At 37.0% G+C, this 20,010-nt stretch overlaps 1 protein-coding gene across 3 annotated transcripts in view; it reads right to left on the bottom strand.

Annotated features, from left to right (window-relative positions):
• LOC149238467 (ATP-dependent zinc metalloprotease) overlaps positions 1–20,010 on the bottom strand; it is a 216,115-nt gene that overhangs the window by 37,485 nt on the left and 158,620 nt on the right. For all 3 annotated transcript variants that reach the window (XM_089373041.1, XM_089373040.1, XM_089373038.1), the window contains one exon: positions 4,685–4,761. In XM_089373041.1, the coding sequence (XP_089229167.1) occupies positions 4,685–4,761 (77 nt within the window). The remainder of the gene's footprint in view (positions 1–4,684; positions 4,762–20,010) is intronic.

Here is a 20,010-nt window from a genome sequence, read left to right on the forward strand (position 1 = left end):
TCAAAAGACCTTGTATTTTTGTACATTTTTAAATAATTTTATAATAATTTTGTAAATTATTTTTTCTAATTGGAGTCTTGGGGTTTTTTGAGAATTTTTGTATATATTGGGGTTTTGGGCATTTGTGAATTTATTTTTGTAGGTGTGATCAACCAAGAACAGTTGGAATAGTGCAAGATCTAGGCTCTTGAGGGTAAAATCTAGCCTCTAAAAATTTTGCAGGGCTAGACATTGAAGAATTTGCAGTAAAATTTAGATCTTAAGCAAATTAAATTTTTTTTAGAGCTGGGGTTTCAAGTTTCAGCCTTCCCAGGCCTAGATCTAGCCTCTCCAAGGCCATCGTTTCCCTCTCTAGCCCTTGCGTCAGCCTTCCAGCCCTCTACATCATCATTTCTAGCCTCTAGGAGGTTGGCCATAAACCCTGAGGGACCTCAGCCTCCTCTTTGGCCCTAGCCACAAGGTTTTAGGGCCATTTTTGCCCTAGTTGTGGGCCTAGAAGGCCTCAGCCCCCTCCTAAGCCCTAGACGGCAGCCCTAGAGGGCTTGTCGTGGGTCCCTAAGGCCTCTAGGGCTTAGCCGCAACCCTTTTAGGGCTTTCTCTCCCTCCTCTTCCCTTCGCTCTCCTCATGTGGCCTCTTTTCTGCCCCTTTTCAAGCTTTCCTTGGCCTCTTGGCCCTAGCCGCTACCTGTTCGGTCTTTTCCTCTCTTCTTTGGCCCTCTTCCTAGCCCTAGCTTGCCCTCCTTTGTCCTTGGTTAGCCTCTGAAATTTATGGACTGAATCTTGGTGTGCTTTTCAAGAAGAAATTGGCTCAAAACTTGTGTTTTCAGGTGGCATCTCCATTGGAAAAATGTTGGGCAATTTGGGCAAGTGATCTACAAGGCCTTAGGCCTAGGGCTTGCTCTCTAAACCCTCATTTCATCTCTTTTTTACTACAGTTGTGATAAATTCCTTGTAACAGTGATATAAGTGCCCTAAAATCTCATTTAAATAGCCTAAACACACTAAAAATTCCTTGATCAAATTTTACTTGTGTTTTGGCTACTTGGGCTTTGTTCATTAGGCCTAGGTCTAATCATTTGCTTGTTGGAAAATCACTGCATAACTGAATAATCAGATCTGGTATTTCTGAATACACATCTTAAGAGGGCCTAAAAAACACATAATTGCTCATTGGTAAAATCGTTTCAATATCTAGAGTGTTTTGGGCATATCTATAGTGTTTTTTATAATGTTTTCACTGTTGTAACAAGTGGTTTCAGATCTGATATTTTCTGAACATTACATCTTTAAGTAGGCTGAAACTCATAAATTTACATTGGGGAGCCATTAGGCTACTCATTGGTCATCTTATGTTTCATATGCTTGGAAAAATTCTTGATTTGGAGTGATTTCCTTACTGTTGTCGTACCATTCATTTAGTCCTCATTAAGAGAATATTGGAATATAAATTACATAAGTGCTTTCTTGGTTTTACACTCTATTGTTCCTTGTTGCTAGCATTGATATTGTGGGAGTATCTAACACTTGTGGTTTCATTGTGAGTTTTTCAAAGATCTCATAATCTCACATTTAATAAATTCACTCACTCAAGCACTTAATCCGTAATTGTATCTCTTAAGTGAATTTGTGAATATAGCCATTCCATTGTTGGGTGATCATTGAAGAATATTGGTTAAGAGCATTTGTGATCTTATTGGCATAACTTGTTCTAATTAAGTATTTTTGAACTAATTGTGATCTTGTGGCACTTAAGTATTCTTTACTTGAAGGCTTCTATTCTAAGTCAGCATCTCATAATCGTGGCATAAGATTGTTGATTAAATATCTTAAGTGATTGGCATCTCATGGATTTGATATTGACACTAAGTTAATTGGCACTTTCTTGGTTGTAAGATCGCATTTGATTTATAAGTACTCTTGTCTTTAAAGAATCATCATAACTTAAAGTATTTTAGCAAATCTTAAACTAAGATCCTCATGCATAATCATTGCATAAGAACTCTAGGCTTAATTTGCACTAACAACTTACCTCCAAGCATAAGCTTGGTTGATAAACTCCTAGGACAACCCTTTTCCATCTAGCTTGAGGGATTCAACCCCTTTTTAGTGGTTAACACAATGACCTTGCAATCGTCAAAGCCACAGTGTCTGCAACGCCGAAGGCACTGGGTGGTTGGAACACAGGGGAGGTATCGTTAATCAAGCCTTTTCTTGCTTCCCATTGGCTTCCATCCCACAACCTACTCTAAAGACTGGTCTCAAAATAGTTAAGAGGAAGGTTCTGTCTTAGACTAGGCATATAATCTAAAAGTAACCAAAATCCTTGCATTACACCTAGTTTCTACTTGCATTTCATATAGGTTAATTGATCATTTAAGCAGCGGTTTTCCATCCGGTTACTTGTGCTTGATTTTTAATAAGCAAGAATTTTGACTCCATAAGGCACTGGTCTCATTTCTAAATCTAATCGAATCCTTAAGTCTCGCTAAATTAAACCAAGTAGCTAGGCCACTCAACTGTGTCTCCTGGATAAGTCAGTTCCCAACTTGTCTTTCATCCTCTTATTTTCATAGGGATAGCCTGTTGTTGGGAGACAGCTAGAACAGAGTGGGCGGGGATCAGAGTGACAACCCTCGCCCTAAGCAGTTGTCACAGTGTCTGTACAATCCGAGTGACAACAGGACCCCTCTCAAGCTTGTCCACAACCAATTAGTTAAGTGTTGGGAAGTTGGGACACCCATGTCAAGACCAAGTAGGCCAAGTTTACAAAGAGGAAAGACACCATGAACCATGGGGACATAAAGACAAGCTACAAAGACCCCTCAACAATGATAAGTTCGTGTGTATCCTACTTTCCATCTAAAAGGTGCACAACCACAATGAGACACAAACAAGATGGGCCCCCCTTGTTACTATATGAAACTCTCAAAGATGTTGATTGAGCCACTAAAAGCAATGATAACAAGAGACCTCCATCTACACTATGGTGGCACCTAATGCTTGACCTAGTGAGTTGTTCGGTATTTCTTAATTACAATGTTAAATGCTCAATGGTTGGTAGTTTCTCACCTTGGCCTGCCCTTAAGGGCATCACTGAAAAATTCATGAACTAGTTCAATAATGGCTTTAGAGTCAATTTTTTGTGACGTAACCATTTATTAAATATTTAGAGGATATGTTTAATTACCACAATTTTGAGTCCCAATGGCAGCCCATCTACTACCAATTTTTGATATATGCTTTCTACATATTTTTCTATTAATTGAAACACTGTAGAAGAATATTTCAATAAAATTTGGAGAAATTCCTACCATGCATGAATAACCCAAACATAACAAATCTAAGAACGAAACCTTTCTCCAATTTAATGAAAAAGGAGTGGAGAAACTTTTTAAGGTTGACTGAAATTAGAATTCTACTTTCAATTCAGTGACATCCCTACACATGACATATCACCTAGAGTCATCCTACACCTTAAAGGATTACGATAAAATGGTGGAAGAGTAAGGAAACAATACAGCCCCTCAAAATTTCAGACGAATTGAAAATAGCTATGATGAAGTATTTCATCTCAAAATGATAAAATAAAATCATTTTGCAAAGGAAGCAATGTTAAACATATGGAAGATGTTAAAGAGTAATAACCAAATAGAAATCTTGGAAGCAAATACGCTTACAAATAATCAAGTACTCAAAACTATAAAGGGATGAAAATTTCACCTACAAACTGAGAAACAATTGCAAAAATGAATGCTACGCAAAAAGCCAATAGACTTGCACTCAAAATAGAAGGATTAAAAGAGCCCAGCCATAAACCATCCAATAACCGAACACTGCAAAAAGCCATTAGCCTTGCAATTAAAATAAAATGATTAAAAGAGCCAAACCATATGGCATAAGCCATCCACTAGATAGAACCTTGGTAATAAGAATGATGAAACAGACCTAATCTTCACAAACCACACTCCCTCCAAAAGAAGAAGATTTAATTAAACTTCAGGTATTGCAGAGGACCAGAAAAAAAAAATACAAAAATACAAAAACAATATTCTGCAAATGTATGATAACTCGAGAATAGATGTGCAGTACAGGCCTAAACACAGCAGTTCTACATTATGCAAGCCCACAATATGTTCTACATAAGGTAGCCTACAGTATATAACTAGGTTGACCTAAACAAGGACTACTTGACCAGTATAGATAGGGGTCTAGTTGGCCTCATTTGTCTACATTGTTACATGGTGTTCCTCCTCATTTACTGCACACATCTTTCCATATGTAAAGTTGTGCTGCAGAGTCAAGGGATCAGCACATGATAGCAGATATGCATATCAAAAATTTCCGACTAATGTAATTAATTAAAAGGCCCAATAGAAAAATATTAGCTCAAAAACAATTCTTTGTACTTTTATTATTCGGTATCCATATGTGCATCTTTATGTTAGCTTCGTCATAGTCATAGATCCTCCAATGCTGTCCAAGCATGTAGCCCAGTCCTCCAACAGGCTTACATAGGGTGAAAAACATATATCCATCATCAAGATAATTTGCCCAAAATAGACAACATCAAGATGATTATATAAAGTACATATGTGAAGGAGAAGCAAACACTCATGATATGAAAAGACAAATCAAACATGGAAAATGAATTGCTGGTTCTCTTTATGCAATACTTGCACCATACCTGTCCTTGTATGCCAATCTGCACAGCTTGCAATGGCTCCAAAATCACTCCACGTACTGGGCATCCAAGTAGATAGGCTGTGCATACATGAAGGGCATTTTATCAGCATGCTTGGTTGTCTGTTCACCAAGCACAAGCAATGGCATTTGTCAAGGTTAGAAAATGTGAATCACAATGCCTGAACTTCCATCGTTTCTGTTTTGAAAGTATAAACAGAAATCTTGTACATATCAAACATTCAGCTCTTTTAGATTATTGGTAAAGTACACATCTAGCCAATCCAAATAATTTTGAATAAGGATGACTTTAATCAGGGATCAATAATCCTAATTTGATCTACATCTTAGAAACATTAAATGGATCTCCTTTTTTGAAAAAAAAATGTCTTATATTAAGGAGGGAAAATGTACAAGAGAGCCGAAAATGGTAAACAGAAATGGAAGGGTATATACAATGATGTCTTATATCCTCATCCTAAGATCTACTAGGGCAGCAATAAACTCAAAATATGTTTGTTACCTCCCAAACCTGCACTTTATGTGGTAAATCCCTAAAACAAACCCCAGGGGAACTAAGATGTGTTGTCCATTGTCAATGTTACCACCCAAACTCTTACTTCTTGTGATAAAGACCTAAAGCACAAGTAAAACCCTTGGGAATGAGGAGGAGGTACCCACTATCACCATGGTAGCTCCCTCTCTCACTTTAGGTCGCCTTTCCTCCAATGAATGGGGGTTATCCTTAAAATAGGATTGCCAAAGCTATGCAACATGGGTCGAAGGTGAAATGAAGAGTTAGCTTCAGCAAAACATATGTTGCAACCACAGTTTCAAAGTTAAGATGGATTTGGATCCGGGGACCAAAAATCAAGTGGAACTTCTCGCTTGCAAAAACCTACTTCTTTTTGCCAAAGAGAAGGGTTGCACTCACCTTCACATATTTGGGGACTCTTTGCTATCCATAAACTGGCTCAACAACATTATTGCATGCAGGAACATTTTCTTATTGCCTATTTTGAGGAGATAAAATGCATTATTGATTCTTTCACTATGTTTGCATGCTCACACATTTACAGGGAAAGGAACCAAGCTGCTAACAACTTGTCAAAGGATGGTCTCCTTTTGGAAAAGGATATTTGGTTAATAACTGAGCAGGTTAATGAACAAACTCTCAAGTACCTCCATCATCCTTTCAGGTCTCCTTCGCAGACAGATGTTTCTAGCGGAGACAGTTTGCACCAGGATCCACAATATTTCTACAGATTTCTAGTTGTTTGTTGTCATATTTTATTTCTCCTGTACACAATCCGTATATTTTGCTGAAGACACGCCAGAAAATCATCATAAATTTTGCCAGGCTAATTTACAGTTTTGATGTATATACTTTGCCTTTTTTAAGCTCTCGGTGATAGAAAACACATGACATTTTTGGGGGACTGTTTACGACAGTATCTGTATGTGTATTTTTATCCTGATCTCTTGGCATGTGTAGAATTTTTTGTCGAACTCTCCATGTTTATGCCAACAGCCAGCAAATTGGCAATACAAAACTGTATAATATTTTTTTTTTGTGGTAGTTATAATACAGGTCTTTTAACTGAACAACATTGCTACTATGGCATGTTCCTAAATGGTTATGCCACAGGACTGGTAAACACTTGAATACACTATCACAGTGTATATGCAGAGGGTAATTACTTTCATTTTATTCTGAATGGAATTACGGGTTTTTTTCTGAGGTTAAATAAAATAAAAAATAAACTTATGTTGCAGTATAGATTTTGTAAATAAAGTGGGTGGAGGGCCAAGACTAGTGTCAATCCATAAGGGAGATGGCGTCAACATAATCAAGCAAAGAGGGTCAAAATTGTACAAAATTTGTAGGCCCAGCCCGATTTCAATTTTAGAAATCACATCAGTTTAATGCCCAACGAAACATAGATTTATGTTGTTGATTTTAAGCATGAATATTTGCTAAAGCATGAAACACATAAGCCTACTCTACTCTCACTTTCACTGAGAATAAATGCAACAGTCATACAAAATTAACACAGTGATTTTTGGTCCAAAGACCATGGAAAATCCCCAAAGGGAAAACCAGTGAGAGATATTTTTATTTTGTATCAGAGAAATTTACAGTATTAAATGAGAGAATGTGTTGTAGTTTCTCTTTTAATTTCCTAACTGACTGCCTCAATTTCTGTGCTCTTCTAGCTCAAAAATTCATGCCAATTAACTCTCTGTTAGTCCCTCGAAATATGTACACAGCTCCCTCTAAAATCTCACTCAGCAGCCTTGAAAATCACACCCAACTGACAGAAATTCGTGTTGGCTATCTTGAAATATGTGCAGCACTGCCCTTCAAATTCTGTGCGTATTCTTTGTAATAAATACAGCCCAAACTGCCTTGAAATTTGCATTGGTGCTTGTCTTCACAAATTGCACACCCAAGACTTGTGGGAAAAATCCTCAACCCCTCAAGGTGTGTTCTTTGAGGCAACGCTCAGAGAAGGGGCTGTCACCTAATCCCAACTCTCTCCGTCTAGGCTCTCTCCTAGCTAAGCCAAGTGGGGTGAACCACAAGGAAGATTTCTAAGGAAGGCTTGTTAAATCTAACAAGTTCTAGGAGATAGTAAACCAATTAGGCATTCAACATTCAAATAACTTGAAATATAACTTGAAAAGCAATGAAATTGATTAGCAAGTACAAATAACTATCGACAACATAAATAGATCCAAAAGATTCAACAAGATATCCTGCAAGGCAAATTAAGTAGACCAGTGCCAATAAATATAAACTTGCAAGAAATAATAGAAAGTATGCTCAAAGGTAAATGATAATACTTGCGAAAACGGAAATACTCTCAAAATACACAAGTACAATAGAATAGAGAAGCTACAAAACAAGTGTTAGTGGATCATATCAAGACTACAATAGCAAGAGATTATATACAACTTTGAAATATGAGAAACTAAATAGAAATAGAGCTTGCAAGTGAACAAAACTTGTACTTGAAAGTGAAATTGCTCAAATATGATATAATGTCATCAAAGGAAATTTAATATGAGCATGTAAATGAAATAAACAAGTAAAATGCTTGCAAGTAAATGTAGATGCTCACAATCCAACTTGTATGTATTTGAGAAAGAACTTAAATGATAACCAATTACATGCAAGGTGAACCAAAGTTGTAGGTGAGTGTGTGAAGTAAAGTGGTCTTGGTTAATTTTATTAATGCCTATTCTAGGGTGTTACTTCCTCTCAATTCCTTTAACTTGGTAAGGACTTGAGGTGGTTGCAAGAAGACTTAGGTGGAGAAGCTAAGACTTAATTAGCGATCTCCACCTAGTTCTTCAAAACAAGCCACATGTCTTTGTTCCTACAAGGGACTTGGCCACGCAAGAGAACTGCGAGGTCATGCGTTTTACCTTTCCTCCAAACTCAAATCTTGGGAAAATGGAAGAAGATTTCTTAAAGGTCTTGTTGTACCCATTTTGTCACAAGTCCGAGGAAGCAGCGTACAAAATTTTTCAAGCATCAAAATCATCAGCCAACCAATTGTTATATCATTGTGAACCCAAATTCTGCAAGTTATGTTGTAAATGATGCTAGTATGACCGTTTATTTTGTAACAACACCTAGGTAAGCCTTTGATTTTGGCGACGAATTTCATCCTAGGAGGTTCTTTAACCGCAACGAAATATGTGTGTTTCTAAACACAAATATTCGGGTAGAGAAATCAAGGGGCAACAAGTTGGGTGAATTCTCTTTTCATGATAATTGCTTGTGATGTATTTTTACTTAACTTGATTAGATTATTCTTCAACTTAATTATTATTGTATTCTTATCATCAAACAACTACCAAACCATAAGAAACAATGAGACAAGGCCAAAACCTCTCCAACTGAGAGGAAAAACCCACTAGAATTCTTCTCTTCTTATAGAACTTCAATTGATGAATTCCAAGACCTATGACCCTTGACCAAGACCCTCCAAGACCAAGTCCAAATTTCTCTTTGAAGTAATTTCTCAACCTACATCACACTCGCCTTATAGAAACCTTCTCTTTCTTCTTTGACCAAGAATATCGACTTGCAATACTGCTTGTTACTTCAGTGTTCCTCACCTGCAACTTTCGGCCTCCTATACTTCACACATGTGGCAGATTCGAGGATGTTTGAGACTTCTCTCCTTCGCTTGGGCAGGCTTCCTTTCTTTGACTATTCGGCTTGCATTTCCAGACTTCTTTGACCCTTGATTCACCTTATTGACCTGACTATAATTTCATCCTTCTGTAGCTACCATATTTATTGTGTTCTTATCATCAAACAACTACCAAACCATAAGAAACAATGAGACAAGAGGACACAAGATATAGGCAATCAGCTAGGGCCAAAACCTCTCCAACTGAGAGGAAAAACCCACTAGAATTCTTCTCTTCTTATAGAACTTCAGTTGATGAATTCCAAGACCTATGACCCTTGACCAAGACCCTCCAAGACCAAGTCCAAATTTCTCTTTGAAGTAATTTCTCAACCCACATCACACTCACCTTATAGCAACCTTCTCTTTCTTCTTTGACCAAGAATCTCGACCTGCAATATTGACTATAACTTCGGCCTTCCTCACCTGCAACTTCCGACCTCCTGTACTTCGCACGTGTGGCAGATTTGAGGATGTTTGAGACTCCTCTCCTTCACTTCGGTAGGCTTCCTTTCTTTGACTGTTCGGCTTGCATCTCCAAACTTCTTTGACCCTTGATTCACCTTCTTGACCTAACTGTAATTTCGTCCTTCTGTAGCTGAGAATGTGCCCTAGTTACAGTGGAACTTATCCATAACAAAATCTTTTATCTCTTTGTTGTTTATGGGACACGTGTTCAAGAAAATACCCCATTTACTAAACCATTTGCTATTTTGCTGCATCCAAGTTTTTTTTTTGCACAATCTGTCATGAAAGACAACCTTAGGCCATCTACCCTCTTCCATTTTCTCAATTTTTTTTAAATACCTTATCACTCGCACCATAGCAATTGCTTCAATAGGAGCAGCCCCTATTTCACTTAACAAGATAGCATAAGGAACTGCACTTTTAATCTTGAATTTGTTTGTAATCAAACGCTTCTGAATTTTCTCAATTTGTCTCCACTGCATGTCAGATGTACTGTTGGCCCATAGTTCACAACCATAGAGAATCATCGGAATCACTAGAAGCCCAAAAAGAGTTTGAGTGGTTTTCCAGTCCCATAACTCTGCCTCTCTACACCTATTTTGAAAAGCATAAAATGCTTTCCAACCCCCCAAAGTTTTTTTCTTTCTACAACCATCCCAACTTAATTTTTTGTTGAAGTCAATTCTGAGGTATTTGTAATCCGTAACTTCTTACAGAATGTTGCCTTCAAAGTAGAACTTATGTTGGTTATGTTTTCTTTTTTTAGAGAAAACCACTACTTTCGTTTCGTTGATATTGACTTGCATCCCCACACTTCTACAAAAATGCTCAAGGGATAGTAAGTGCTCTTGCAAACTAAGAGCCGATTTAGCAATCAGAACAAGGTCATATGCATACAAAAGAATCCTTATAACAAACTTGCCTAAATAGATACCATCACCCCCTTTTTAACCACTCCTCAAGCTGGTCGATATATAAACCAAAAAGGGTAGGCCACCTTGCTTGACTCTGATATCGCTTCTAAAACTTTCAAAAATGTCTGCTAAAGTTCTAATTTAGACTTTCAGCTCTTCATGCAACCTATGCACAACTGCTCTCAAATGTTTAGGAACCCCAAGTTCCTCCATCCTGTGCCAAAGCTTATCCCTCGGAACCGTGTCAAACACTTTTTTGAAATCAACAAAGCAACAAAAGACTTCTTCCTTTTTCTCCCAAACTTTTTCAATGATGTGCCTTAAAGTTATATAATGATCAACTATGGAATGTTTAGGTCTAAAACCTGCTTGCTAATTTTCTTTTCTAGCATGCTTCCAAATAGCTTTGCAAACAAAGGGTTTATCATGATTGTCCTATAATTGGAGGGATTATTGACGTCACCGCTCTTGAAAAGAGGTATTGCCAGACTAGTTGTCCAATCTGTGGGGAGCCCTTGTTGTATGATGTTGTTGAAAATTTTTGTAATGTGTTACAATGTAGGTTGATATGATGAGATGCACTGATATGAGCTGAATAAATAGCTTATGAGATGGCTTACCAATCTGACTCTTCTTATGAAAATTCTTTAGTATGAGAATGTTCAAGTACCTTGTATGGATTATGAATACCTCCCTAGTTAAGAGGAAGTGTTGAAATAGGTAACTAGGTTCGGTCTTCATAAATATGAAATGTACTCTTAATTCTTGTATATTGTAAAAAGGAAGAAAAATATTATTATTATTTTTGTAGTATGGGTTTCATGCTCAAGATCATTTTATTTGTAGATCAAGCACCTATTGAGTGCTTCTAGTTTTTGTCATTGAGTCAAGAAGTCAATTGAGTCATTGTCATATTTGAAAGACCCCATTGGCACTTTGTATCACGTAAAGAAAATTTATGTAAGTCAATTTAAGTCATAAAGACCCTCCATGATCAAGTTGGTTTGCTAGAAGGGAAGTTGCCCTCATAAGGGCTATTCGACCACCATGGGAAGCCTATATATAAGATAAATCTCGACCTCATCAAAGGAGGAAGTATCCAAGTTTGTCGAAGCAAAAAACAAGTTTAACCACAAGGAAGAAGGAAGCCTTGTAACTAAGCAAAAAGGAGGACAACATAAAAAGGAGAAAGACTGAAATTTCAAGGACTGTTTTAGGGCAACATCTCCCACACGTGCGAAAAGTTAAGGCATCATTGTAGTCAGCTTTGGAAGATGAAATATGGTGTCAACACAATCAAGTTTGCAGGCCGAAATCCTAAGGAAGAGGAAGCACATCAAGCGAAGGAGAAAGAAGGCCATCTCAATGATTAATCTATCCACACGTGCGAAATTGCAGAAAGTGTAGGCAGGCTGAAAAGTGCAATTTTGAAACAATGTTATCAGACTCGGAATCGACAATAAATCGGCGAGGCAAAAGAGCGAAGAATTTTAATCGGATCGGGAAAAAATCGGTGAATTCATTAAATAAAAATATACACATATATTGAATTAAAAAAAAAAACATTTTTCATTAATATTCGGTAAAGGCATGTCCAAACAATGCATAATATCAATAGATGTCCAAAATATCATGAATGAATAAGTATCTCATATATGTTATGAGTCCAAACATGATCCAAAGTACTGAGTCTTGACTCCTAACTAGTGACTACATAGAACCAGAAGCATTTGCTTCTAAAAGTTTACAAAAAACTGCATACTAATCAGAAAAAAATTAGTAACTAAGAGTCTAAGACTCTTAAGAGTGAGAACTAGAAGTGATTCCTCCCACTCCTTTGCTTGCTTGACTCTCAAAGTTCTCCAAGTCATGAAGGCTTAAAAGAGGAGCCTCCTCTAATTGGACCCAGTCTGCCGCATTTGTAGTTTGCAAATCTATCTCTTCAAGGTCGATTGGTGAATGATCCAAACCTGTCATTATCATGAGACATTGAAATGTGAATTAAAGTTACACTTTGAAGTTTGAAGTTTGAACTTTAAAGTACGAAGTAGATTATGAAACCTTCAAATTCAAGCTCTCGAGTCTCACCTAGTATTTGTTTGTTGTGAAGTCATTTAATCGTTTTTGTGTCAATCAGTTGCGCTTCTTATAATGTATTTTCTCAAACATGCTCTAGTTGCGCTCACAACCTGAAGCACTGCATTCCTGGTTTAAGATTCGAATGGAAAATCTCTTCAAATCTGGCGTATCACTACCAAAGTTTTGCCACCAAAGACCTAGCAAGTGGCAAGGGTTTGTGACTAGAAGTACTAAATAGTAAAAACTTAAAAAGACAAGAAAATTTAATAAAACATTTAACATACAAAATAAAGTTTAAACAAATTTAATGAATTGATGAAGCTTTCAAGCTGGGTACCTGGCAACATCTTAGACCTTTCTATTATAGCACTGGTATAGGCAAACAATTTAGATGGCACCCTATAAGCTTGTAGTTGGGAAAAGACACGACTTTGAAATTCTGGATCAGGGAAGCACCTTTCCATGCATGTCATAAGTCCTCTGCCAACTCCCCATCCTCATTAAATTTGCTCTTGTCATAAAAATATTGTGGGTTTAAAAAGTACCCAGTAGCATGTAAGGGGGAATGCAATTGCCTATCCCAACGTGCATCTATAATGTCCCAAAGAGGCATATACTTTGTCTCATCATCCCCATATCTTCTTTTGATGGTCTCCTTTGCGAGATCCATCGCCTCATAAATGTAACTCATAACGGGTTTGTCACCATCAACCATTCTGAAAGTTCAAGCATTCAAATTTAAAGAAATATGAAACATTGTAAATAAAAAGAAGCTTGAAATGAATTTTAAAAAATGAAAAAGTTAAAAGACTTGAAGTACCTGAGAACTCTAACAAGGGACTCTGTCACAGCAATAATCTTTTCGGCATCTTTCCAGAAACCATCATTAAACACAAGTGCAACAATTTCAATGCCTTCAAGGTTCTTGGAATGTTTAGATGCCATCCACTCAGGTCCCAAGAACATCCTCTTCAGATTTATGACTTGCTCAACCATAGATTGCAAAGATATGAAATTTGTTGCAAATCTAGTCACTGCAGGTCGAACAATTTCTTTACCTTCAATGTATTTTCTCATCGTGTTTAGGACAATAGTGTGGTTGTATAGGTATTTGGTTATGGATTTTTCCTTCTCCACAGCCTCATGTATCCAATGAAGCTTAACAATGTCCTCAAGCATTAAATCTATGCAATGCGCAACACAAGAGGTCCAAAAAATAGGGGGGTGCCTAATCTCAAAAAGTCTACCAGCAGCCATATAATTAGCTGCATTATCGGTGACAATTTGTACAACATGTTCTTCTCCCACTTCTTGAACGACTTCCTCCATCATTTCACAAATAAGTTGGGTAGTCTTAACCTTGTCTGAAGCATCCACTGATTTGAGAAACATTGTGCCTGCGGGACAAGATACAAGGAAATTTATTAAAGTTCTATTCCTCTGATCCGTCCATCCATCACTCATGATGGTGCACCCTGTTTCTATGCATGATGAATGAAACTCAGCTAGCACAAGCATGACATCTTCAACACTCTCTAACAACAAATCTGTCATAAGGCTCTCTGGTGAGGTGCAAGGATCTTTGAGCCCCACTTTAGTTATTTTTCTTGGAGTTCAGCGAAGTCTTTTGCTTTTCCAACACCCAACTTCTTGATACCTATCTCTACCTCTTGCACCGTGAAGAGTTCAGTATCAGTGTTGACCAAGGGGGGAGGGTCAACCTTGGGATCCTGCTCATAGAGTTGTCTTGCATAGTCAAACCATTTAGAAGTTGTAATACTATTTCCAATTTGTATCTTTCTCGGTTGGAGCTCCTTCCAAAATAATATTTTAAGAAAAGTTAAGCCCTTGGACCTTGGTGGTAAAGTCAAAGTCAATTTTTTGAGGAAATTAATCCAAAATATTAATTTTGGATTAATAAAAATGGGTTTTAAGTGAAATTCGAAATTTTCCTCAAAATAAATATTTTCGACGGCATAGATTAAAAGATGATCAAAATATTATCAACAGTCAAGATTATTTTGACAGAGATCAAGCCAACTGGCCATTACTTTCCACTAGGAAGGATTTCTCTATAAATAGAAGCCATTTTTGCTTCTCAAGTTATTCTGATTTTGGGCTATCTCTGGATGATGTAAATTTGTAACGCTGGTATTGAGCCATTACTCTGCTAGGAATGTTTTAATATCATAATAAAAAGACTTTGGGATTCAGTTCATGGTGTTCTTGTTCCACTGATTTGTGGTACATGCTAGTTATATGCTAATCCTATATTGTGCTTCACTGTTATATAAATTCTTATTTCATTTGTCAATGATAGGACATTCTATTGGTAAAAATTAAGTTTTATCTTAGGTGATCTGATTCATCATATGATCTAACGATTTGGTTTGAGAAAAATTATAGAGATTTGTAGGTACACTAGCCCTTGGGCTCCAAGTTCACAGACTGTGGGAAGGAGCCGACCTTGTTTGGGCTCTAGGAATTTTTATATGGTATTCTAACTTTGCAAAAGGGTGTGGCCAATATTCTAACTTTCGAAAAATACATTTATCCATTGCCATTATTCATAATTTATTTCTCAAAACAAATATTTTACAAGCATTGTATATTTGTGAATATTTTGTATATAATTTTTTGTAAAATAATTTTGTAATTTATTTCTAACCCTTGTTTGCAGTAGTTGGGGTTTTGGGTTTATTTTAAAATTTGTATACATTGGGGTTTTGGGAAATTTGATTTCATTCATGGAGGTGAATTCTCAAGCCATCTCAAATTTTGTGAGAGTATATCTCACCCAAGTGAGACATCCAGCCTTCTTGAAGGAAATTGTTGGGGTTTTGAGGCTGATCTAGGCCTAGGAAGGCAAGATCTAGCCTCCGGCTACCCTCTAGGATCAACGCTCAAGCAAAAGAGGAAGTCGCTAGCTCTTAGAGCAAATTTCATGGCGTTTTGTGGCAATTTTTGATGATCTGAATCAAAATTTGATTTTTTGCAAGGGTTCCAATTTTTGTTAGGCCTTCTAGGCCTAGCATAGCCCTCATTCACCCTAGTCGCAGCTCCTCTTCCTCCCTTGGTAAGCCGCCGGCCTATTTTTGCCTTGAAATCCTTGTCGTAGCCCTTGAAACCCTTGTCGTCAGCCCTTAACAGTTGCTAGCCTTGGTTGCAGCCCTTTCTCGACCTTTTCTCCCCCTTCGAGAGCCTTTCTCCTCCTTCATTGCCTCTCAACAACCTTCTCTCCCTTGGTCGCAAGCCTCTCGACCTTTCTTCTCTTAGCGACAGCGTCTTGGAGGTTTGCCCTACGGGACGCAGCGCCTTCTAGGCCTTGACAGCAGGCCTATTGGCCTTATCCTTTAGTCGTTGCCCTTTCATGGGCTTCTAGCCCGCATCGCTAGCCTAATATAGCCCTCTTTGCCTCATTTCATTCATTACTTGGGTTATCATTTGATTTTTTGCCTCTAATACTTTGTGGTTGCAGGAATTTTCATGATATTTTGAGCTAACAATTATGGTTGCAGGAGATCACTTCATTGGAAGAATTTTGAGCAAGCAAACTAGCCATTTTCATATTGATTTTTAATGTACCTTGGATAAGTGGTTTCCCATGGGTTAGTTTCTACCTAGAGAAAAGTGTCCAAAATAATTATTTTCCTAAGTGTGACTTTATAAAGTGAAAGTGACTTTATAGGAGGTAAAGTCAATGTTAAATTATAAAGTGAAAGTGACTTTATAGGAGGTAAAGTCAATGTTAAATTATAAAGTGAAAAGTAACTTTTGACATAAAGTACAATGTGGGTACTTTATTTAATGGATGAGTTTAAAAATAAAAAGTGAGAATTAAATGCACATTTATTCTCATCCCTTGATCTAAATGAATCTGAACCATTACATCTTAGGGTTGCCCAAAAGTCATTTAGGGAAACAAAAGGGGGAAAAGAAAAGTGAGACTACATTCATTCTTCATGAACATATTGGAGAAAGGAGGCTGAGAGCTGGAGAAGAGTTCTGAAAGAGAAATTTGTTGCAGCAAGCTGAAGGAGTGATTTATGGGCAAAGTTGGGCATGGAAATCAAGGCAAAGAAGACAGTGGAAGGTACAGTACAAACAAAATTGAATGTCGTGAAATGCACACCGTTCGAGAGAAGTTTTGAAAAAAAAATGAAAAGAAAAATCTGTAAAGTCCGTGCAGCGGTACAGAAATCCACACAATGCGTGTGGAGTCCGTACAATCGTATCCGTACAGTACATGTTTTCAACTTCAAGTGGGCATGGAAATCGAGGCAAAGTCGGCACGGTTTTCAAGAATTTTTGGGCTGAAGAGATAAGTTGTATTTTTCTGTTTTGTTTTGTCTACAAATGTATTTTTCCTGAACTTGAAATATAAATAAATTTGAAGAGCACTCTAACAAGTTTTCCCTGAAGAAGATTGAAAGGGTTTTCCCTGGGTCTAACTTGACCAAAAATCTGTGTGTATTTTTATGTGTGTTGCTGGTCTGGTTATGTCCATATTTATGTTCAGCATGTGTTGACAGTCCCATGTGTTTTAATCTGAAAATTTCATTTCCAGTATTCTATATTTTGAATGTATGTTTATGGGAAAGGGCATTTAACTGAATGGGAGTGATAAGGTGAAATTAAAACCGGATTGGGATTGTAAGAAATTTTTTTTTAGTCATCAAATTTCAACAATTGAAGGCCTAAAGAACTATTGGTTTGCCTCCTCAAACCCTCATTTCATGTCTGTTTTACTAGCAGCCTCTGATCACTTTGTTTACAGTGGTATATAACTCATCTAAGTGGCATAAATCTAATCAACAAGTCATCTAAATACATTAACAAGCCATTGCATCAATTGAGTAATAATTGCTTGACTTATTTCATGACCTTTGATGACTGTCATATTGTTTAAACTTTAAAAAAGCATAAAAAGGTCTGATCATACATAACAGTGATATTGGAAAAAGATCATAAGCTCATCAAGCACTCATCTCTTATTTCCCTTACATCATTGCTTACAGTCTTGTGTTGGCAAAGTGGTTTTATTTGGGCTGCCTCATTTGCATTTTTGCACTCCTAGCATTTCATTTATTGCATTCTAAGTGCCCTCGTTGAATTTAGCTTACTGCTGTCATAAAATTTAAGCATAAGTGCATAAAGGTTCATAATATTGGTTAATGCTCCTGTTGTCACCCCCAAGACAGTTCCTTCCTGCAGCGAACCAGTGCTCAGGACATGCCAAGATTGAATGAAAAACAACTTTTAAAATAAGTGGTCGGAGGGATAGGCCATGAAACCTTGCAGCCAATGATCTAATTCTGAATCTTAGCCTTAAAATCAAACTAGCCAAGATAACTGAGGCTTACAGGGTTTTATATTAGAGAGAGGGTTGGAAGAAAAACAAGACAAAACTTTTATGGCTCCAGCAATTAAGAATCTGGGCTTAAGCTCTGCAGACTGAATAATGAAAGAAAGAGAATGGTGGGTGAATTTCCAGCGTAGTGGAGCGCTTTTTAAAGGCTTCTTTAAATAAAATCCATAGGTACTATTTGCTATGTTCACAATATTAGTAAATTTGTTAATTAAAAGAAGATAGCAGCTTCATTACACACACCAGCAGAAGAAAAACATTAATGCAATAATGAAAACATAGAGAAGGAAGACATTTCTGCTATATCCCAAGAACTGGAATCAAACTGATTTGAATTCTTCAATTTCAGAGAGCTTCACCCATTACATTATCTTCATGACTTCAAAACTCCAAAAACTTTGAAACCCCTCAAAATGTCATTTTCAGAATTTTATTTCCCCTTCCAGCCTGACTGACTAACTGTCCCAAAATTAGTTTCAAACTAATTCTTGAATTTGTTACAAAACAGGTTCTACACAGTTATAAATTGTTTCTTCCTTTTTCTTTTTCAAAAAAAAAGGTTTTTGTTATGTAAAAATTAATTAGTTTTAAGTTTATTATTTAATTTTAGATTAAATTAGACGAAAGGGCATGATCATAAGATCCTGCCCTTTCCCCAAAGGGTGCCATGGCGATATATAAGCCAGGAACCCCATTGTAATCATTCATGATCTGTCAATTCATCTTTTTAATAAAATATTTATACAAATAATTATGTTTTATCAAGAAGTTCCACTTCACTGGTATATCACAACCTCAGACTTTAAAGTTAAAAGGACACATAAAGAAGAACAACGTGGTGGTTCTCATCAACTCTGGTAGTACACACAATTTTTTAGATGCAACCGTGGCAAAGAGACTCAATATTTTTTCATTTCCCTTACCAAACATGAAGGTGATGGTCGTTGACGGTAAGAAGATTGAAAAGGTGGGGAAATGCCATAAGGTTAAATTGCAGATTCAAGACTTCAGTTTAGAGTCTCTGTTTTTCACAGTACCGTTAGGAGGAGTTGATGTAGTCTTAGGTATCCAGTGGTTACGAACTTTGGGTACTTATGCCGCCAACCACCAAGTACAATTTATAAAATTCAAATGGGGAGGTCAGAAGTACAAATTACACGGATTCCAAGCGCCAGAAAATCAAATTGTATCATCATCTCAAATGATGAAGATGATTCAAAAAGGAGCACCCGCTTATGTAGTACAATGTCATCAGTTAGAAATGTTATCTGCAAATATGACCAATGAAGAATCACCAGAGGTACAAGCTCTAATTCGGAAGCATGAAAAAGTATTTCAAGACCTACCTATGAAGATGCCGCCTAATAGGGAAATTGAGCAGACAATAGAAGTCAAGGCAGGATCAGACCCTGTCAACATCAAGCCATACCGATATCCACATCACCAAAAAACAGAAATCGAGAGATTAATCCAAGATCTCTTAAAGTGTGGGATCATCTCGAAAAGTAAAAGTCCTTACGCTGCTCCAGTGGTGTTGGTAAGGAAGAAAGATGGTTCATTCAGGCTATCCATTGATTATAGATGATTAAACAAAATAACAATCAAAAACAAGTTCCCAATCCCCTTTATCGACGAAATGTTGGATGAGTTACATGGCGCAAAGTATTTCTCAAAATTGGACTTAAGATCAGGCTACTATCAAATTAGAATCAGATTAGAGGACATACCAAAAACGGCATTCCGAACACACGAAGGTCACTATGAATTTAAAGTAATGCCATTTGGATTAACCAATGCACCAGCAATGTTTCAAGCAACTATGAACAAATTATTTCGCCCACATCTTAGAAAGTTTGTATTAGTATTTTTTGACGATATTCTAATTTACAGTAAAACTTGGAAAGAGCACTTGCAACATTTGGACAAAGTTCTTACACTACTTAAAGAACACCAATTTTACGCAAAAAAAATCCAAATGCACCTTCAGAAAGGAAGAAGTAGAATACCTTGAACACATTATATCCCGTGAAGGCATAAAGGTGGACCCTAACAAAATCAAAGCTATAAAAGAATGGACCAAACATGCTAATATATCCAAGTTAAGAGGGTTCTTAGGTTTGACTGGATATTACCGAAGATTTATTAAAAACTATGCACATATAACTGCACCTCTAACAAATCTTTTAAAGAAGAATTCGTTTCTATGGGATGAGGAAGCAGGAAGGTGTTTTGAAAAATTAAAGGAAATTATGTCTAATGCTCCCGTATTAGCAACACCAGATTTTTCTAAACC

The sequence above is a fragment of the Pinus tabuliformis genome, chromosome 8 (assembly GCF_031772625.1).
Source record: "Pinus tabuliformis cultivar Carrire ecotype Pingquan chromosome 8, CPIR1, whole genome shotgun sequence".
Lineage (NCBI taxonomy): Eukaryota > Viridiplantae > Streptophyta > Pinopsida > Pinales > Pinaceae > Pinus > Pinus tabuliformis.